Source organism: Rhipicephalus sanguineus, chromosome 7 (assembly GCF_013339695.2).
Source record: "Rhipicephalus sanguineus isolate Rsan-2018 chromosome 7, BIME_Rsan_1.4, whole genome shotgun sequence".
In the NCBI taxonomy this organism is placed as follows: domain Eukaryota; kingdom Metazoa; phylum Arthropoda; class Arachnida; order Ixodida; family Ixodidae; genus Rhipicephalus; species Rhipicephalus sanguineus.
The window spans coordinates 84,204,871-84,227,829 of NC_051182.1; the positions used below are offsets into that span (position 1 = coordinate 84,204,871).

Below are 22,959 nucleotides of genomic sequence, written 5' to 3' on the forward strand. Positions count from 1 at the left end.
TTCGTCCACTTTACTTTCTTCACATTTATATCCTAATTACTACAAATAACATCCCGTACACTTTCCATGGCATTATTGTCTGTTAGAATTCTCATTAAATAGTGTGTTTCACACACACAAAAAAAACGAGCCCTTAAGATCGAGTCATCTTTGCTCGTGTAGCTTATTTACGCTGAAAAATGTCGTGAAGCTGTTCTCAAGGACGGTTATAATATCTTTAAGAGAGCCCGAAGGGTACATCAAACCTCAATTGTGGAAATTTGGTGTGGATTCAGAAGAATGATCCACAGCACCGCGCTTTAATTTCCACAGAGAGCAGCAATGTACACTCATTACAGGAAGTCTTCCTCAGGATCTTTCTTACTGTGTACCCTGCCACACCATAAATAAGCATTTCATGGCTTTTTGCCGTCACAGAAGACGCGTGGTCCGACGAACTGATATTGCGCAAAGCGCTTGCAGTGCATGTTGAGCATCACCAAACATTCCTCCATCAATCAAATTATCCAGTACAGCAATCTTGCTTTCCGTTTGTACCTCAGGAAGAGAAGTCGGAGCAGTGATAACTTCTGGGGCACAATTTCCTGATTTATGTGGTTTTGCAATGTTATAAAATGCTAGCGAACTATCACTAAAAATTCTGCTGCAGTTGGATTGTCATTCGTTCCCAGTCCCAGATTGATCAGGTGAGGTCCACGTAGTCCAGCAAACACGCCGTTGCAGTTGTGGTCGTAGTGTCACAACGGACAATCCGCAGCACCACAACACAACACAACGAACAAGCAGGCGAGAGCAATGAGCGGGTGACATTCCGAAAGCGCGCAGCGCCCCTTGCGGGGTCATTTAGAAAGCGTCAACCCCTCCCCATACGGCGCGCCATGCGGACGGTAGACTAGCCAGTATTCAAGGGACCATATCTGCGTGTATCGGAGGCCGGAGTGTGCCTTTTGCTTTCTCTTGAAGATTACAGATGGCGCTGGCCACGTTTTTTTTTGTTTGTTTTTCTTGGTGCGGAGGCAGGCCGGCAGGCGGAGACGCCGGAGAGGGAGAGGCACGGCCTGCGGGAGCTTCTTTCTTCTATGCGTGCCGTCGGACGGAGTGGTTGTCGTTGCTGTGCTCGAGCCCGCGTTCTTGCTTTGTTGTGATTGTGCCTTTTTTGCCGAGTGGCAGCAAGCTATGTCTCGCAAGCAGAAAGCCCTCTCCTTTAAGGAGAAACTGGACATTCTTCGAAAGGTCGATGAGGATCCCAAAAGAAAACGCACGGAGTTGGCTAAGGAGCTAGGCCTCGCAACGTCGACATTAAGCACAATTGTTGGACAGCGGGACTCAATAATGAAGAATGTGCTTTCATTCAACGTCAACGCGAGGCAAGCGAAGACAGCCCAACACGTGAAGCTTGAAGAAGCTCTTCTGACCTGGTTTAAGGAGGTTACTGCAGCTGGTGTGAACATCGATGGCAAAGTGTTGCGTGAGAAAGCCGACGAGATCGCACTTGCTCTGCGCATCGACGGATTTCAGGCCTCAGGTGGGTGGCTGCACCGTTTCAAGACAAGACACGGTCTCGTTTACAAAAGCGTCTGTGGGGAAGCAAAGAAGGCTGACGAGACCGTTGTTAGCGACTGGCTCGCGAAGCTGCAGTCACTCATCTCTGGGTATGAGCCGCGTGATGTTTTTAACGCAGACGAGGCTGGCCTGTTTTTTAACCTTCAGCCTGAGAAGAGCCTTTGCTTAAAAGGCGAAGCGTGCCAAGGAGGCAAGAAAAGCAAAGAGCGAATTACGGTGCTTTTGTGCTGTAACGCCGACGGGTCGGAGAAACTTAAGCTGACGGTAATTGGCAAATCCCAAAAGCCTCGGTGTTTCAAGCGCGAGAGCCATTTGCCGTGCGTCTATCGTGCAAATAAAAAGGCGTGGATGACGGCGGCCCTGTTTGAAGAATTTCTGTCGCTCCTTGACAGAAGGATGGCCTGCAAGAATCGGAAGATTGTTTTGATTCTTGACCAGTGCGCCGCCCACCCGAGGCAAGTAACGCTCCAAAACGTCAAACTGATCTTTTTGCCCGCGAACACGACGACGCACCTGCAACCGCTTGACGCTGGAATAATAAAAACCTCAAGCATCATTTCAAGGGCCTTCTTGTGCGCCGCCTACTTGCCAATATTGACAGAAAACACGAAGGCGACCTGCGAATAAGCCTCCTGGACGCCATCCATTTTATCGCTATGGCTTGGGATCGAGTAACGCCGACTACCATAGCAAACTGCTTTGCGAAATTCGGCTTCTTCAGGAGTTCCGAAGAGGTGCCCTCAGAGCAGGAAGAGCCAATTGAGGGTTGGGAACTGCTTGATGCTGGGTGTACAGCTGAAGACTTCTGCACGGCGGATGACAACCTCGCCACTTGTGGTGCGCGCACGGTGGAGGATATTGTTGAGGAGGCCACATGCGAGGTTGCCGATTCCAGCGATGATGGCGACAACATAGACGAGGGCGATGGTGAAGGACCACCACCGGCGGCTGAAACGCTGCACGCGCTCGACGTCCTGAGGCGTGCTATGGCCGCTGATGAAATCAGCGACGACACGTGCACGCGTTTTTACGGATTTCAAAGAAGTCTGCTGAGTGACTTCGCGAAAAAAAAGAAGCAGAAAGACATTAGAGATTTTTTCTGCAAGAAATAAATGTTTTTTTATGTGTTCCTAAAAATGAGTTTGCCTCTGACTGTTAATTTAGCTAGTTTTACATGTGTTTCGGTGATACGAATTTCGGCTAATACGAATATTTTTCGTGACCCCGCGGGATTCGTATCATCGAGATTCTACTGTATTACAGTATTCAAATTCGCTTCGATTGAAATTTAAATTATTGGAAATTTCGCAGTTTTCGAAACGAACTAATAGGTGCATATTAGTCCGCATGTAACCCCCTGTAGAGGTGGTTTCACTGCAGTGGAGGGGAGCTATACCGTGAACACACCTTTCTAGAAAAAATCCACACTGCCACGAAGCCCCCCTTCAAGGTTAATTCATCATTTTTTAAGTTTAGAAACTTGTTATACCGGCTTATATGCCCTAAGTATACAAAATTTTAAAACGTAACATATTTTACAGGTTATCACTTGCATTCTACTGAAAGTCAAATCCTGCTACTATTCAAAGTTGCTTCCAATTTCTTCGAACCAAAAAGAATGTTATTTGCGCATGCCTTGTTTCAATTTAAAAAAAATATTGTGCAGGTTAGTTGGGTCATGACAAATGTGCTCACTTTTCTTTATAATATGTGATATACACTATTCAAATTCGATTACAAATTATTCAACCAAATCACCATTCACTTCGAATTCGCTTCAGACCTGAAGTTTTATTCGCACAAGCCTAGTAAGAACCCCGCATTTTCCCCTGCTACACAGGAAATTTTTGTTCTACTTCTTGCATTTGTAGTGATCATGTAATTGTCTAAGAGTGATTCGAAACCTATCTCATGTGACTTGAAGCACTGCTCAGTAGCGTAAGAGGCACCCACACGCACCTTGGGATGCTGGCTGATGGTGGCCTGCAGGGGCCGTCTATCGGAGGCGCCGTCTCGACTGGGCGGCCGAAGGGGAAAGAGGGCCTCAGCGACGTGCTCCCAACGCTCGGCACAGCACCACAGCCACGACGGGTGCACGACGTGAACACCGGGCATGCGGCGAGCCTTGTTCACCTGAACAACGTGGACCAAACAAGTGTCACCGTTCACTAAACACCGAAGATAGGCCACCGAAGTGAAACTTTGGTGCAGTCATTCAAGACTACCATATTTACACGATTGCAAGTGGACTTGAATGTAGCTCGACCCCCAACCTCCAAAATCGCACCTAAAAAAAAAGCATGGGCGTATATATCCTAATTTAAATTTATTTATCGTGAAGCCAGCCCTCTTCACGAACTTCAATGCCCAGGCCCTGCTGGCCTTAAAGTGCCCCCAAAATAAATCGCTGCTGATCCACTGTTCATTGTCAGGAGTGCCGCTGTTGATTGGAACAGCGCCTCTTTTATCAGCGACCGACACTCCCGTAAGAGCCGTGCGGCATTTTCTTAAGTGTCAATCATTGAAGGAAGCACCGCCTATCCAATCAGTAGCGGCACTGCTGATGGCAAACAGTGGCTTCGTAAGAGTTGAAAAAGAAAGTTTCTTAAAAGCACGCATGCGGAATACTTATATGCTACATGTGGACCTGGAAAGCAAGCGTAATATTGTAACCGTGTCATAGCGTGCCTGATTTCTTGTTTTCACAGCGTAACTGGCGGTGCTAGCTTCAGTTACAACTGTAAGTCGAACCCCAAACTTTGGCTATCAAGTTTAGAAAAAAATGGGTTGACCTACAATCGTGTTAATATGGTAGCTACTACAAAATATGATTTCTTAAAAATTCTTCATTGGCGAGTTGCACATAGGAATCAAAAAAACTTGGCCAAAGCCACAGGTATGGCAATGACATAGGTTTTTTGTTAGCCACCTCCACACAGCACCTAAGCACACGACATGGGCACATGGTGGTTATCGCCACTACGTAGGTCCAGACAAGTTTTCTGAGATGCTTCAGTGCCCTTTTATGTTGGAAGTCATGCCAAGGAGCTTCATTACCTATGTCATGATCTTGCCATACGCAACTTCACAGTTGGCAATAAATGCAGTCCCTCTTTTTTTGTTTTGGTACCATAAACAACTACTGTATTCTTGTGAGTTTTTGCTGGTGCTTCCACCCATTGCCTTGGCTGTTAAGCCAAAGGAGTACTACTTTGCTGCGCACCTCCCACCAATGCTACAGTTGAGTTCCCCATGAACAGAAATCTTTTTGCAACAACTGTACTGCTCTTGGGAAGGAAAAAAAATAAGAAATAACGACCTCACCAGCAAAAGTATGACGTGCAAACCAACTGAATGGTACTCTCTTTAAAAATATCGCATGTGGGCATGTAAAAAAAAATCAAGCTAGACAAACGTGTATAAGGAGTAACTGTATACACTTATTTCCATGGCTTACATGTACACTTGTTCTGCCCATCTGTTGCAATTCGTGGTGTGGGTTATAAGCGATGAAGCACAGTACACTTTAAAATTCACCACAAAAAAAAAATTGTGTGAATTTTACACAAACTTTGCCATCGAGTATGGCTTCATGACAGTGTGAATTCTGCCTGGAAGGCTGGTTTCACAAAAGATCAGCCCACGCTGCTATCGAACCACACTTTCAGAAGCTTTGTGTGCAGAAAAATACCCACTTTCATTCGTTCTGAATACTATGAAAACTTCAAACTACAATTCGAGCTGAAGCAAATGTTGAATATAACATTTGACCAAATGTTGAGGACTATGATATTTGTGCACACTTATTCATTACCTTTGCTGTACCAAGCCTCGCTGCCACGAGATGGGTCACACCGGGGCAGAGGTCACGTGACACGGTAGCGCCTAAAGATTTCGCAACTTGCCATGCACGGCTCTTTTCGGCAGGCTGCGTAAAAAAAAAAGACATAAAGCAAACAATTTTTTTCTGAAACCACCTGCGATGATCTTTTAGAATGAATGTGGCTAACTTTGACTGCAACCCGACAAAGTTGAGCCGTTTGGCAAGTTGGTCCCAAGTTCCGTGCGCACACGCACACACACCTGGGATCAGTGACAAGAGGAAATGCAGTCAAGGTGCAGATAGGGTTGCCACCCTTATCACTAGATAAAACCCGGCCCTTATGAGGAGCGGGGGGGGGGGGTACTTATAGAGGTGGTTGACTTTAGGCTGAAAAAAAAAAGACGCCATGTTCAGTCTTTGACATGCAATGTCATCATTACATTGTAACATTGCCTGCCTAGTCAGAAGTCAACGCAATGTACATGTACAAGAAAAAAAAAAACAAAGCAGTACTAACCAACTATTCTGTTGGCATAAAAATAAATGTCGTCTACAATTATGCTGTCCATTTGGGATGCAAAGCCCCAGCAATTATTATTATTAATTTATGTCATGCACGGCCAGGAACTAGCCCTCGTTCTCAGGTTGAGATCTAGTGTTTCGGAACAGACATTGACGTCATTTTCGCTGCAGGCGGGGAATTTGCACTCACGATGCAAGCACGTAACCACTGATGCAGATTTTTCACTCTAGTTAAATGACAGGTTTAACTGGAAGCGTTTTCCAGTCACAAGTTAGAAATTGGTTGAAAATTGCGTGAGAGTTTTGGTAATCTGACGAAAAATATTTAGCATCTTTGAAGTTGCTGAATTTTAAGCTAATAAAATGCAAAAAAAAGTAATAATCGCGATAAGATGGCCAAAAAAAGTGGCCAATGATGGCCGGTCTTAGGTGCGGACCATTAACCAGCCCACTGCCTAAACAAGCAGCCTGGCTGGTCTAAAACCAGGCAGGTGGCAACCCTAGGTGCAGTACAAGGCAAACATACACAGAGAATAGAAGATTGATGGTTGAAGATATTGTTACGAGTCAGGAAGCATTTACTGAGAACGCTCGGTGATGGAGCACTGGATGGGGTGAGGCTACGGAAGCAACAACAAAGTCCTCGTCGTCGTATTCTCCTACAGCTCCTCTTTTTCGCTCCAGAGGCACCGTTACTAGGCACACATGTTGTAACAACTGTCCGTTGCTTCTTTCTCTCGGCCCACTAAATGTCACATACCCATCGATGGACCTTTGTGTTCTTCAGCTATTTACGGGGACATTCTTCTCACTCCTCCGAAAGCCAGTTCCTCTCACCTTGAAGTCTTGATCTTTCCTTGTATCGAGGTATGCCCCCTACACTAAGAGGCCTTCGCATCCAATCAGCAAGCTTGTTTTTGCTTTTCAATAAACAACAGCCTACTCTCTGTTCTCGAGCAGTCAGAACGTGAATCTCTTGCCTTGCTAAACCAATGTAGATTTATATAAGAGTGCACTGTCTTTTCATTCAAACTATGACGATAATGTAAACACGGCACCAACAGCCACGTAACACTATGCATATCTTGAACACTCCTTAACATTCAGGGAAACCTCACTGCATGTTTTTTGCTGGAAACGAATGGCTAATTAAGCGGTGGGATGATGCAAATACACACAAGGACGCGCAAGGATATGACCGTTGAGTGAAAGCGACTAAACGCCTAAGAAACATGTAGACGAGCACTTGCTGGAAGGCAGCAAACAACGACTGAATTAGACGTATAAGGGCTCCTTCTGAGGCACACTTAACATTGAATCCTGAACCCGTCCCTCAATGCGTCAAAACGTATGTGGGTGGCCAAAGTTTCAAGCCACCCATGTCTCAAGGGCATAGCCGTAAGATTTCTTGCACACACACCTGCTACTTGCACACAATTGCATACACACCTGCTATACATTGAAACCTGGACATAACAAATTATTGGCTACAATGAAGTAAATAGAGAATAGTCTTGCCATTAACACTGTGTCGCAAATATGTGCCTGTAATGAATCTTCGTTCACAGTTGAACCCCTTTATAAGAGACACTGATGGAAGAGACAATCGGGGTAGAAGGGAACCAGTGTGCCTACACTGAAATAGGGGTTGAACTGAAAATAAGAAAACGGTACCCTGCTTATAAGAGACAACTCATACAAAGACAAGAACTGCTCCCCACAACGTATCTCTTCTAAAGGGTTTCAACTGTGTAGAAGCCATTTCCATGTCAGATACGAGTTCGATGCGATGTTGTTTGTGTGTATATACTATACCCTATCGAATCCGGATAGGCCGAACCCAGATGTATGAAATTACTCTCTATCCAACAGTTGTAAGTATATCCCCATGGAAACACCATCCAAAAGTATACCACTGTACTCATCGTAATCGAATTCCTGTTGACCTCTGCATTCGAAACACTGAACACTGTGTTCAACTGCAACCGTGCGCGTGTGCTTCTTCTAAATGGCCTGCAATCGGTTGCATCAGTGGAAAGATGCGCATCAACATAATGGCTTTGTTAAGCCAGGTGCAGACAAGCACGGATTTAACCAAAAGGGTAGCAAAAATGCAGACAAAAAAATTAACAAGGCGCGAGCGTCGAAGTATAGACGGCTCACGGAACAGCGATTTTATTTGCGTCCCACAATGATGGGTTTCATTTAGTAAGCCTCACCACAACACAGCCATGAATGTGTTGAATATAAATAGGTAAGAGAAAGAACTGCCACACAGTGAAGCATATCATCCATGGCCATTCATCATTGGTGAAAGGACCGCCATGCTGCTTCAAGAGTGCTAAAGGCCTTTCAGCCTGACACATGTGCATATCACAAGGAAGTGTGGACAACAAAGGAATAACAAAACATTTGCATGCTCGAATAGGCATTAGAGAGTATCATATGTCCCTAGCCATTAATCTATCCATGTAGTATAAATTGTGATTGCCTCTAGTATCCCTTGAACGATGCCGGCAAAGACCTGTGATGAAGTGCAACAAACAATGGCATTGCAATAGGATCATTACATTGCCCTGGCTGTGTTCTAGTAAAATTAAAAATACTATAATATTAAAAACAACATACTGGCCGTTTTCATTCTGTGTGAAGTTTCATCAGCCACACACCCGGCCAAACGGGAACTCACCTGATTCATGGGGACCACTCCAGAGAACACAATGTGCACTCCCTTGAGAACCTTCCGGCGCACATAGGGGACAACGTGCTTGAGGTCGGGTATGCGGCCCCCTTCCTCAGATGTCATCTGGTCATAGATGGCATAGTAGGCACAGTGGATAGTTCGCAGTATCTCTTCCAGGTACAGAAGGTAGTCGTCGGAGTCCTCGTCATCGTCACGCTGCTTCTCGGGGCTCTTGTCTCCCAAACTTCCGTCGGGGCTACCGGGTCGCTCCGGAGTAGCAGAGGGCGGAGAATCGGACACGGCGTCGGGGCTACCCGTTGCCACTGAGTCTTCCCTGATGACCGATTCGTCTGCCGTTGCATCCTCCTTGCCATCTGAGTTGCCTGTTGTTGCGACAGACGACTCGGTGGCACAAGTGGCGTCATCTGTCACACTCAGCTCCTCCTGGTGTTTCATCACCGGCTCATCGGTGGACGGTGCTGATGAAAGAACAGGAGTTTCATCACCGGACACGCTCCTCGTGCTAGCCACGTTCTCTTGACCAGCCTCGCTACTGTCTGCAGTTTCTTTGCTGCCATGAGCCTCCACATCCATGGTCTCTTCCGTGCCGTCTCGTTTCTGGTCACTGCCCCCAGGTGGCTCTCCAGGTGCAACAGATGGAGGATTGGACTCGGTACCGTTACTTTCCTTCGGTTTTTCCGTGTCTTTCTCCCGGATCACATCGTCGGCTGTGGATGCTTCCTCACACTCTTTGGCTGACGCCTCTGCACCTTCTGCGACGTCCGGCCTCTGGTCTTTATCACCGGATGGCTCGGTCAGCGTTTCACTGGGGGAGCCAGGACTGCCATCGGGATCGCTGCTTTGGCTCGGAGAGTCTTCCTTCTGAGCCGGATCCTCGGCAGTGCCTTCCTCGCCCTTCGAGACAGCAGCGTCTCCTCCGGCTGCCTCGGACTTTTCAGTTGTGCCGTTACTTTCCACTGGCTTTTCTCTTCTGGGAGCCCCTGCAATGTCTTCCTGAAGAAAGATAAAACAGAGACAACAGTTAGTCCAAAGTATCATCAATCACCTGATAAACAAAAGGAATGAATGAAGCGGGCCAAAAATATCGTGTTTATGAATGTGCGGCAACAGCCTCCTGCACCGAGTTGCACAATGTCTACACATGTCTGCGCTCCAATGTCCACGCAGTTTTGGAAGCACAAATGCAGGCTTACGAGCACCGAGTGAAAATGGAACTACAGTTAAAGCTGGATATTGTCACGGGGTCGTGACGTCGATGAAGGCAGCAGTTGGCGTGTCCAAGATGAAACTTTTTATTTGGCCAAACTTGTGCCCGTGAAAAGGAAAGTCAAACTACAGCAATAGACACTGCACACTGATAGCGGCGAACAGAGCGTCGGCCATCGATAAACTGCCTTGCGGTAAGGCGTGTCGGCATTTATACATGCAGCATCGAACATTCGAGCCTTATCACTGGTGGCCGCGTTAGTTCGAGAATAATCTCAACTGTTTGCACGCTCAAGCTTATAAGAAGATTCTAAGATAATCTGGAGGGTTCCCAGACATTAGGGCATAGCTTGCGCAAGGTGGTGGCTGCGCGTGCAAAGTACTAGTTACATAAAAATTTAAAAAAGAAGAGCGCATGGCCAATATAACAGAATTCAGGAATTCCCAAAATTTTCGTTAGAAAAAGGTTTTTGTTATAAGCGGCTCCAGCATAAAAATTTGAAAAGAAACGCACAAATTAAAGGGGAAACTAAGGGTGGACCTCACCCAAAACAATCATTTAGCCACAAGAAACTGCACTATTTTGCTCTACTGCTTGTCTGTGAGGGGTGGCAACACCGGACGTTTGTAGTACATAAAGGAACACAATGCTGCTCCGTCACTGTCTAGTGAGCTCACAACCTGGCACAAAACGTCAATGACATCCAGCACTTTTATCGCAGAAGGCAAGGCATGTGATGAGTCGACCTTCGAAGATCCGTCGTCGTCACCGGGATCTCGGACACTTTCCACCAGCAATTCACAAGACGAGATAGACAAGACGGGCGCTACTTTCATCTAACTTTATTTGCGGCTTCGCCAGCAAATACAGTAGACTCTCAGTAAACGGAAATCTGTTAAACGGAACTGCTGCTTAAACGGAACAACTGCATCTAATGTAATTGGTTTCATACTTGGATTCTGCACTCCTGTTCATCTCTCAGTAAACGGAACTCCTGTTAAATGGAACACATTTTCTTGGTCCCTTCAGGTTCCGTTTAACGAGAGTCTACTGTATATGAAGAATACACATGCGCAGAAATCAAATGCATTGTCACAAACCCGTAATCAAATCAGTAAAATAATCAAGAAATTCCGTTTCTGCCTTCCAAAGCTTCATCGATGTGTCACTGACACACCTACCCCCTATCTTCCTGATACGAAACACTTCCAGTAGCTCCCGTGCCATCTTATCCCTACCTCTGCCCAGAATTTTTATCTCATCTAGTTTCGGCTCACACGCATCGCAACTCGCGCAATGCTCAGTCAAATTAGTACCCCCCACTCTTAATAGCCCGTAAATGCTCCCCCGCAAAGGCGTCGCCGCAATCGCGCGGAAGATCGACCGATCCACGCACTTCTCGAAAAGACGGAAAACCTGTGGCAGCACATTGTGTCGTCGGGAAGCTCGGCAGCACAGTAAAATTTTATGGCACAAAAAGTTATCACGGTATGCAGGGTACGCACTAACCGGTAGGCGTAGGACGAAGCATTACGGCTTAAGCGGTCAGCGAAAGCATTAGGCTCTAGGAGACTCGGTTGGGAATTCATCCCAACTACGTTTTAAAGGGATATTAAAGGCAAATATCAAGTCGACGTTGATTGTTGAAATAGCGGTCTAGAAACCTCGTAGTGCTACTGTTGTGCCAAGGAAGTACTTATTTTGAAATAAAATCACGTTTTAGTGGTCTGCATTGCATTAGCACACTTCAAATCACCCGCCTGAAAGCGGTCTTTCTCACGTGACTGTTGCTGTGCCCAACGTTGCCCTCCTTTATTGCGCGGCGGCATGCACTGGCGGCGTGCACCATTCGGGCATCCGGCAACATCACATGCATGCGGCATTTTGTCGAACTTTCTGTCAGAGCGACTTTCACGAGCACGCAAAGCACACGCGGCAGTACGCGATACCGAAACTACCACTGAGACGCGACTGCGTGACCGAAGGGAGCTGGGCGAAGCGCAGTTTGGCGAAAACAGAACCTTTGAACCACGCGCGCCGTTCCCCATGGCAATGCCTAAGAGGTTGTTTTTTCCATGAATCAAACAGAAACAAACAAGCAGCATTTTATTACGTATCTTGATGCATGGAAGGTTCTTTCTTATTGCAGCTAGTTTGATTACGAGTGACTCACGTCATCGGGATCATTTCTAAAATGTGCTGCTTGTGGCTTTCATTGTGTGATACATTTAGCTTAATTTCTCGGTAAGTAGGGCACTTCTGTTGATAATATTGCCGTTTTAGACGTTGTCATACATTGAGCTTTCACTCTGACATAAACTGTTATTTGCCTTTAGTGTCCCTTTAACAGTTAGTACGCTTAAAGCGGGCACATATTAACGAGGTTTGACTGTACGCGCGTGTAAAAAATGTTCACATTTTGCCTACACTGCAATGCCGCCACCACTGCTTTTGCTACTTCTACCTACTCCGTTTAAAATGAAGTGAATGCATGCCACTCTGCCCATTTTTACAGCTGTTTATCTCGTATTGAATTCAAATCATGCATGCAAAACATAAAACAGAAATAGTTTTCACCTTTTCAAGCTGTTGTTTCAAAAGATACACCAGCAGAAGCTAGAAGGGAAGATCAACAAGTTCAGCAACTAGGCTATAACCAAATATGTGACAGTAATCTCTCTCTACTTTATCTTTGGGTCATCTCTGCAGCCTGGCAAGATCTGAATATCAAGCCTTCCAGTTCGTTACTCAAACATGGCATCCTCCCACGGTTTCAAGCTCGAGTACCGGTGCGTTATCAAATTTTTGTGCAAAGAAGAAAGTTCCACCAAATAAATCCACAGTAGGATGGTGAATGTGTATGGCAGTGAATGTCACTCATATGCTACAGTCAGGGATGCAACAGCCAAAATAGGATTTGGAGCAAATTTTGGAGCAGCAAAATGTTGCTTTTGGAGCACAAAAATCCAAATTTGGAGCAGGTTACGAAAAAAAAACCTGAATTTTTTAGCCCGAAATCCCCAAATTTGGAGAAGTATAACAAAGAAGGTTTATTTTTAGAAAGGAAAACAAAAATATGTAAAAACCATTCAACATCACCTAATTCGTGCACAGTGCACGTGAACACCGCTATTTCAATAAAAGCAGCGTTTAGAGCCACCCCACAGTGCGAACAATGACTAAGTTACATTAGCATTTGCAGCACCTGTCGAATAATTTGACAGGCACTGGAAATGCTAATGTGGACCTGCAAACCTGGCAACATGGAAATTTGGGAGATTCGTAAAGCAGGAGCAAGTGGGGGTAGCGAAAAAAGAAAACTGGCATACACTTTTGTCGACTGTTTCTCAAGGCCACAGAAACGCCATACGCAGCAGCTCCAAATGATTGCCAATAATTTTGTAGACCTCAGTGATCATACTAGTACTCGTAATTGCACGGCGCGTGCACGAATGAGTAATTAAGGAACAAAATGTGCTGTGTCCCTGACAGCTAGTACCCCCCCCCCCCCTAATAGCCCCTTCTAAATCTCAGTATGCTTTTCCGCAGGACACCATTGTACTGCGGCAAAAGTGGCTTAAAAAGCGTTCTGCACGCAATAAAACAAGCATCAGGAAATTTGAGAACTACTGTCCTTTTCTATTGCGATAACTATATGGACACTCTCGACGAGTTTTTCCCGTCACCTCCCGTGTAAAGTCCAAATTGATAACCCTGTGCATAGTATGTTCTACCGCGGGTAAAAGCGCGCGAATGCGGGCGACGAACGCGGCTGAAGCAGATATCAAACGAGCCAGCCCATCTCCATCGCTCGGAGGGCGCATGCGATAACACCACTCCACTCGGGAAGCCTGCCATCGAAGCATAGAGGAAACGCCCCGCCCGTCTTGAACGAGCATGAAAAGACGGGACATGGGGGGGGGGGGGCTGTCGCTCGTGTAGCAACTTTGAACTTTCATTCTAAGGCCGCAATCGCGATCACTGGCGCGCGCGCTAACTCGGCAGCCATCAGCGGGCGGCTCGTATATCCTGCTACGTGCTACGCTCTCAATGCGAAGACACTGTGCAGAAAGAGCATCATTCCCTGGAGTCGCTGTATTCTCTTACACCAATGGTTTTTTAGAGTTACGCGAGATCGGATACAAAAGAATTTGCTGCCAGTCTCACTTTGTATAACATTACAATTTGTAGCTATCGCATTCATTGCTTCGTCCTTGCGGTGAAACTGAGCTTTTTTTTTTTCTTTCGCGAGGGGTTAGGGTTAGGGTCTGCGCGTCTGTATTGGATGACGATGCCCACGCTGCAGATGACCAATGCGGCCGCCATTTCTCCCTCAAATTTGCGCAACTGAGAAAATTTTAAGCTGGTCGGGCGTTTTGGCGCAGCGTGGCACAATTTTAACCAATTTCACGGTTTTGGCTCAGCTTGGCGCAAAAATAAGGAATTGTATCAAATTGGCGCAATTGGCGCAGCTGTTGCATCCCTGTACAGTGACTCGGTGGTTCAATGAGTTTAAACATGGCCATGTGCATGTGAAAGACGACCCAAGGTCAGGGCGGCCAACCACTTCAACCGATTTGGACCATTCTGCCTCTGCAGAGAGCCTTATCATGAATTATCACCGAATCAAGGTGTCCGAAGTTGCTGGAAAATTGAACATTTCTTACGGCAGTGCTTTTACTGTCTTCAATGTTTTGGGTATGTTCAAGGTCTCGATGCGATGGGTGCCACGGAACCTCTCAGTGCAAGATAGACACCACCACGTTCATTCATAAAGGGACCGTTGTAGAGGCCCTGACCTTTCGTGTGCAGCACGGGTAGTTTGCAATTGCGCCAGTGAGAATCTCCACCAACCCCTTCGCCGCCATTTTGAATCAAGTACAGGCAGCACAACTTCCCAGTGAAGCGGAAAGGCGTGCCACTATCGCGTTGCGGAAAAAGCACACTCGCCGCATGGTTTTCCGGCTGCTTAGATGGCAAAGCGAGCAGATTGCTAGTGAATTTTGCCGCTTTCTTTCACCTTTCGTGCACATTTGCATGCACATGAGTGCGCCGTGACGCAGGGGCTAAGTGCGTGCGTGCGTATGACGCCGCTTCACGCTCCGCCGTGGCCAGGCAATCACAGATGATGCATGTGACTGCTGCTCATGCTAAAGTGACAAAATATAGAGAAAAGTTATTAGGTGGTCAGCGGGGGGAATTCGTTGTTTAAAGGGTGCCTCCCGCTAACACTTTGTTACAGAGAGGTCACAAATACTACATGCACTTCTATGTAGCAACAGCGGGAAATACAGTCGCCAACCGATTTTCCAGACCTGGCGGGGACCGCTAAATACTAGTCCGTAAATGTTGTTAAGATATGAAAATAGAGATTATTTGGATTAGGGCAGCCTAAGAAAATGTCTAGTAATGCCCTGCGTCATGCTATGCTTGCACACGAGCAGATTTGGTTGTATTTGGGCCACAGTGACGTCATCATGTTAGCGATCGCTGCTGCCGACCGTTGCGGGCGGCACAGGGGTGGCCTCGTGGCACCAAGCCCACAAATTATGAACTCAGACGCAAAAAGATGTACACGTCTCCGTTGGCTGGCGGGATTTAACAATGCGGTGATGGAGGGCTGGGGTTCTTCAACCTGTACTGATATCACTCAGCACGCGACCCTTCAGCATTCTGCCTCCATCAAAACGTGACTGCTGTGGCTACAATAGAACCCACATGTTTCAGGTCAGCAGCTGAGCACCGTAACCATTGAGCAACTGCAATGGCAGAGAACATGCAACGTGCACGCCGTCTCAGGAGCACACTTAACAAGACACCACCAACACGACCATGTGAGGAATGACAAACGAAAAAACAAACACAAAAAGAAATCAACCCAGGTATGAATGATAACGATAAGGCTAACTGAAATAGAAAAAGTTACGTAATGACCTAGAGAACTTTTTCTTTTCTTTTTCCTTCGTACGTGGGGCTTGCTTTCCGTGTGAGCGCGAGCACGCGCGCTGGCATGTGACGGCCTGTTGCGGCCCACGATGCTAAAGTCAGCCAATGTCTGTGAATTTGGGTATATGGCATCATTTGTAGAAAGAAGAGAGAACAATTTCTAGCGGACGTTGAGAATTACAGTCGACTCTCGTTAATACGAAGTTCACGGGGACCGCGAAAAACTTCGAATTAAGCGGAATTCCAATTAACCACAATGAACGAAAAATACATTTATTTCAAAGCAGTTTATGAGAAAAAATCTGTGATTGCCGTTTGCTTCTGTTTGCTGAATCTTGCAGCAGAAAGCAAGACCTGCAGGCTGTATATGTGCCTGAGTGCTTCCTCGGCGTTTCTCTCAGCAGTGAAAAACCGCTGCGCGAGGGCAAGGCCTGCGGCTACATCAGCAGCCCGCGGTAGTGGCTCACTTGCGGTGTCGTCGTCGTCAACCTCAGTTTCGTGACTAGGCTCGCTGGGCAGAACCATCTCCACGATCTCAGCGTCCGACAGTGCACCGCACGTTTCTACCGAACTGTCAGTGGCAACGTACTCCTCGAAAGGGACATCGCCGAGAGCTGGCAGGACACCGTCGACGTCAAGCTCACTTGTGTCTTCTTCCCCCACTGTACAAGACGTGTCATCATCTGCACCACTTGGAATGAAGCCGCACGCCCTAAAGCAGTTCGCAATGGTTTCATCCTTTACGCGACCCCACGCTCGCGCAAGCATATGGATAGCACTGAGAAGGCTCACCTCATACTGACATGCATTGTCCATACACAACAGAATCCGCTCAAGAAGATGCTTCCTGTACAGTACTTTCACGTTTTTGATGATCCCCTGGTCCAGTGGTTGTAACACCGATGGTGTTCGCTGGCAGGTAGGCGACACGTATTGCACTCAAGGGCGGCACATTCATGTGTGCACTGCATTGGTCCACAAGGAGCAATACATTGCGTTTAGATAACGCGAACTTGCGATCCAATTTTGTCAGTCAATCCTTGAATAGGTCTGCGGTCATCCACGCTTTCCTGTTAGACGCGTAGTCGACAGGCAGCGTTTTCACGCCCTTGAAACATCTAGGCTTAGCAGCTTTGCCTATCACGAGCAGGCGACATCGCTCAGTGCCCGTCATGTTCGCCGCCATCAGCACCGACACTCTTTCTTTGCTACGCTTCCCTCCAGCACAGTCATCGTCCTTAAAGGTCAGCGTCTTCTCTGGCAACACTCTGTAAAAAAGTGCTGTCTCGTCGGCATTGAAGATATCTTCCGGCCGATACTCTCCCAAGTATTTGCGAAGCTGATTTTCCCTCCACGTAGCACATGTTGCAGCGTTGACGGCAGCCCTTTCCCCGTTCACGCCACCCATCGGACGAAGCAAAGTTCTTGATGCCTAGCATAATCGCAAGCGATGACGCTTTCGCTGCAACGATATCGCCGCTGAGAGGAAGTCTGTTGCTTCGAGCCTCCCGAATCCAGATGAGCAGCGCTTGCTCTAACTCCGGGTGGGCGCCGGTGCGCATTCTCTTGCAAGACATCTTGAACTGGTCATTTTCGAATGCGTCCAGTACCGAGCGCTTGTTCTTCAGGATGTTAGACAGGGTATTAGGCTTGATGCCGTATTTCCGCGCAATATCTTGCTTGGCGGTGCCTCCTTGTTCAACTTCTTTCAAAATTTTGACTTTCGTCGCCAAGTCAAGCGTCCGATAAGGCCCGCGAGTTGCCATAGTAAATGCACGTGGAGCTTCGTCGCACGTGGAAACGCTGAGTCCGCACACGACGGTAACGAGATCAACAATGAGGCCCGGAACCGGAACCGCCGGAGCAGCCGCTTCGTGATCTGGGGCGCTGCATGCAACTGCGATGCCATCAGCTGACGCTTTGAGCTGCGGCGCTGTGGTCAACTGTGATGCCCTTGGGTGCCGGTCGCACACGCATTGTTGTTTAGCACTTCAACAATAGGAAATTTAACAAACATTACGATTTCCTCCGGGAATTCGATTGAAAATAAATTCGAATTAACCGAAATTTCAGACCTCTAGCTTCCAATTACCGAGAATATCTTCCTGTTGAACTGCATGCAAAACTGACGGGACCCCCACTCCACTTCCAATTAACCGATAATTCCAATTAAGCGACTTCGAATTATCGGGAGTCGACTTTAATTGTAAAAAGACGTTGAGAATTAATTGTAAATTCCAAGCCATGTGCTACGCTATAATGTTTGGCTCGCGTGTTCTCAGGAGCCTCGACCACCGATCGGCAGCGCTTTCCGACCATGCTGAAAAAGTGCTGCAGGGCCCCTTTAAAAAACCTGCTTCTTCATACTGGTGTCTGAAAGTACATGACAAGTGCCCTTACCGGTGTGGGGAAGAAAGTGGACTCTGGTTGGGCACATGGCGGTGCATTTATGTCGCCCGTCTTGTCGAAGAACAGGTACGGCTTCACCGGCACCATGTTGGGCGCAAAGTTCCACACGTCCTCGCGGTCATCTATGATGCACACCATGGAGTCGCCACAAGGAAACAGCGCTCTGAAAGCAAGAACACAATACATGGTCGGAACTGACAAGTGAACACCATTTCGCATGCTGACACATACTTTGTTTGCAATGGACGAACAGTATGTTGCCAGTCGCTTTGCCGGCAAAAAATTACCACAAGGTACCTGCGGTGGTGTTGGTGGTGGCGGTAAGTAATGAGGGACCGGTGCAGAGCACGTTTCGGGTTAAGACACGGGCATCTTGGGTCGCGGTTGCATTGTGAATGAAGTCGTAAATGACTAAAATTGCGGCTTTTGCACCGCTCTTAAGCAAATTGAGTACGAGATTCCTGTATTAAGAAAATAAAAACGTATTGATGTAACATACAGTTGTTTATTGTTTTCTTGATGCATTCGATAATTGAGCAATGTGGCTGATTCGGACATTTCTTTCTGGTCCTGTGAAATCCGAATTAGCGAGCTTTTACTGCATGGGACAAGGGTGAGTCTAAGGACACGAGTTCAGAGAAAATACTAAAAGAAAAACAGAGGCAAGTCTGAAGACCCGAGTTTGGAGAAAAAAAAACAAAAGAAAGAAGACGGCAAAGAATGAAGTTCTTGCAAACGATTTTCAGCAACAAAAGTTTTCGTTTTTCTTCTTGCAGTACGCACTAGTACTGCAGTTTAGTGGAAACAAGCGCCAACAAAAATATTTAGAAAAAAGGTTGCACGTTTTCCTCTCTGTAATGGTGGCAACAACGATTTTCACCCCAAGTTTTGGGGAAAAAGAAGCCAGCGGCTATTACACGGATTTGTATGGCACCGTAGAAATATAATACTTTATCAATATTAATCGTTGAGGCTTTATGAGCCAAAACCATGATGTGATTATGAGGTATGTCAAGGTAAAGCACTCTGGATTATTTCAACCACCAGAGGTTCTTTAATGTGACCTAATATAAGCACACTGTTGTTCTTCGTGCTTCACCCCGATCGAAATGTGACCACTGCAGGTGGGAATCAAACCCATGCCCTCAAGCGTGGCAGCGCGATAACCCAAGTGCCGAGTAACAACGGCAGGCCCAGACTGCTTTATCAGTCGAAACCACTTTAAAATTTACTGTGCCATATAGGGGCCCTGCAACAGTTTTTTAAGTAATCATCAAATGACCTCACTATCGGAGTTTATTGACTCATTAATTGACTGCCACAAAAATTTTTAGATTTCGTCAAGTACAAGCAGAGTTACAGGGGTTTGTCGCACACTCTGAGCGCGCTCTCTCCCTTCGTTGTAGCGAGTGCACTGAAAGCTACACAGGCGGCTGGGGAGGTGACAAGAGAGCAAGAAGCAATCTCCGTACGTCAGCACACGTCATGACCTCGAGAACTTTCCTGTTTTGTTTGAATATGGGTGTGGCCAGCGCATAAAAGTGGCGCGCGGCTTGCCTGCCCACGCCATGACGTGCCACTGCACGGGCGTGTCATCGCACACCACGGCGGCTGCAGTGACTCTGCAGCTCACGATGTTCAAATCAGCCAATGGCCGTGTCTTTTGGGTATGTGATGCAGTTGATTTTGGGCATATGGCATAATTTCTTGAGAGAAAAGCAAGTGCCACCTCACCTGCCTTCATGAAAGAAATAAGATTTATTTGTGGTTAATACTGTAATTTTTCTTTATAAAACCACCCCTTATGTAACACCCCTCCACAGTCTTTAAGGTAAATAAATGAATCAAATGAAATGAAGTGACTTCCAGCTGACTTTGAAATTTTATTGTAAATTCCCTGCCGTGTGCTGCGCTATAATAATTGGCTCTCATGTTCGCAGGAGCCTAGGCTACCGATCGGCAGTGTTTTCTGACCACCCTGGAAACGCGTTGCAGTGCCCCTTGAAACCGCAACGACAAAGGCGCCCCCGTACCTGAGATTTCCAGTTTTAGACGTGGGGTTGAAGCATTCGTCTCGCGAGAGGATCCGGTGCGAGAAGTACCGCCCATCGGGATCCAGCAGGGCGGCGATGGCGTGCGCGTAAGGCCTCGCCCCGAAGGTGCAGATGTGCAGCTCATACAGCTGCGACACCTGCTCCAGGAAGTGCTGCGTCCGTGGCCTCACCCGGGTGTGGTACCAGGGCGACTGGGGTCCGCACAGCTGGAAGTGGTGCACGCCCTGGGCACACACCGGGTGTGTCGCGGATGCAACAGGTTGAGCACAATGTAGCCACTCTTGGGCAACAATAAGAGCAAAAGTTGTTGAAGGAGCGACAATTTGCAGTAAGCATCGAGTTGACCCTTCGTATTCCACAGCCCATCCAGTTGCGCAAATAAATATTTCTTTTTGCATATATATGTAATAGTGGTACGTACGAAAGTGGGAATAAACCAAAAACCTGGAAAATTTAGCTTTAGTTTTAGAAGAAAAGTGTCCACATATGTCTATTATGCCAGGTCCACCATCCTTCTTCATTGTACAAGGGGACTTTGCTTGCTGACGACTCTGTTTCAACGCATTAATCATTATCATCATCACTACTTCCTATAATCAACACCTCCATCATCAATTCAACATGTTCATCATTAATATCATCATCATCATCATAAATGTTCACATGGCCACTTGATAACGGTTCTGATTCAACACTTCCATCCTCATTGTTCATTATTTCCATCATCAATGTTCAACGCTATTATCATTACCATCATATCACCATTCAATGCCCATTTGCTTGCCCACAGCTCTACTTCAACGTGTTTGTCGTCATCTTTATTGTCGTTGGTCATCATCACCAATGCGTAATGCGTAAATTATAAAACGCGCTCTGGAAATGCGTGCAGGGGACCCTTGACCACTTTTCCCAGAGGGTGTAAATAAAAGTTTCTACTTGGTCTGCGTGATGTTTGAATTTTTCTGCAGTCCAGATACGGCAAAAAAGCGGTTATAGCAAAGTAATTTCGGATTCCCGTCAACTTCGTTATAACAGGGGCTACACTGTATATGCACCTCCTTATCTTATCATTATTGTTTAACGCGCCTTTCATTTCCCATCCCACTTCCACAGTGCAGAGTTTCAGGAACAAACTATTGCTCAGGCCAACCTCTCTGCCTTTCTGCAAATAAACCCGCTCTGTGCATGTGAAGTCAGAATATACCAACTTGTTCAAACCACGTTAAAATAAGACTGGGTGTGCAAACACGGACACAAGTGAGAAGTCAAGACACCAGAAACACCGACTAACGAACCGAAAAGGTGCACAGTGGCGGAAAAGAAGGTAGGCACAAAAATTTAACTGAGCATGCCCAGGCAAGAGGCGATACCTATCAATCCAGCCCGCATGGTGTTTCTACGTCAGAGATAACTGTTCCGGCATTTTGATTTCCTTCTTTATGCAAGTTAATGGCCGCTGTGCGCCTTTGCTGTTGTTAGTCTGCGTTATTGGAGTCTTCACTTCTTGCTTTTCATCCATGTTTTGCAAGTCCAGCCTTTTTAACATAAATACGTACCAACTAGCTGAGCTCTCCAAATCATTATGCTACCAAAGGACGAGGTACCTTCATGTCCGGCGGGACGTAATTGCTTGTGGTGTGGATGAGTGTCTGGTCGAGGTCCACCAGAAGGACGAGCTTGCGTAGGCTGCGCAGCCTCTCTTCATCGGCTTTGCCCAGCTGACGAGCTTGCTGTGAAGGTTTGAAACAATTGTAGTGAAAAAGTCCCACCGAAACATTCAAGCATGTACATAAGACACATTGACGATGAAATCCAAACAAGGCAGCTCGGGGGAAGATGGACGCTTAATATGATAAGAAATTGTGGAGCACGAAATGGCACTTGGATCCAATGGTTCACAAGTGGGCTCACTTAACAAAACACGTTACAGGGCTAGTTGGTGATACATTCTTACTTTGAATATTTTAGCGTTACTTCTGACGGGTCAGCACAGAAAAGTGCATGACAGGATGGGCGCTGACTCCAACTGCATTTATTGGAACCACACGGATTGAACTTGATCACAAATGGTGGCAATGAATGCAGGCACAATCACAAGGAAACAGTAGATTAGGGTGGGCTTAGAATACTAAGCAAATGTTTAGGGTGGGCGAATTCAAAATACTAAATAAAAATCATAGTTTTGTACAAAGCCCACCCTAATCTACTGTTTCTTCGTGATTGTGCATGCGTTCATTACCTTCATTTGTGACAAAGTACAGTGCGTGTGGTTTTCATAGACATGGAGTCAGCGCCCGTCTTGTCATGCCTTTCTCTGTCCCGTCCTCGTCAAAAGTCGCGCTGGAATATTTTAAGCAAGAAAGTGGACCCATATTTGTCAAGAGAGGTCTTGACGAAGACAAGTCCACTTGTTGAAGCATTGCCTTCAGCACCGTTCCCCGTTCAACAATTCTTCATGTGCCCAGCCTCCGTCTACCACTGAACTTCAGTCCAGTACGTGACAGACATTCATCTTTGCAGCTATGAAATTCGCAAGTCTTTCATCCAGTAAAGAAGCAAAATCTTACCCAAAAATTGTCTTTCATCATGATGTTCCCCTTCTACCCACAACAAAAGTGAAGTGAGGCTCTGATCAACACTAACAAAAAAGCGGAAGTGAATGGGTAACAACTTTGTTAACCCTTTCCCTTCGAAGTTTTGTGGCCAAAAACGGTACAAGAACATTAATTTT

The 22,959-nt window shown here is 46.6% G+C and overlaps 1 protein-coding gene across 1 annotated transcript in view; it reads right to left on the reverse strand.

The window, feature by feature from the left end:
- The window catches only part of LOC119399574 (RNA polymerase II subunit A C-terminal domain phosphatase), a 43,443-nt gene that overhangs the window by 16,285 nt on the left and 4,199 nt on the right, over positions 1-22,959 (reverse strand). The window contains exons 4-9 of the mRNA XM_037666379.2: positions 21,833-21,958; positions 20,208-20,452; positions 18,166-18,337; positions 8,598-9,605; positions 5,378-5,491; positions 3,523-3,696 (exon numbers count right to left, since the gene is read on the reverse strand). Of these exons, the coding sequence (XP_037522307.1) occupies positions 3,523-3,696; positions 5,378-5,491; positions 8,598-9,605; positions 18,166-18,337; positions 20,208-20,452; positions 21,833-21,958 (1,839 nt within the window). The remainder of the gene's footprint in view (positions 1-3,522; positions 3,697-5,377; positions 5,492-8,597; positions 9,606-18,165; positions 18,338-20,207; positions 20,453-21,832; positions 21,959-22,959) is intronic.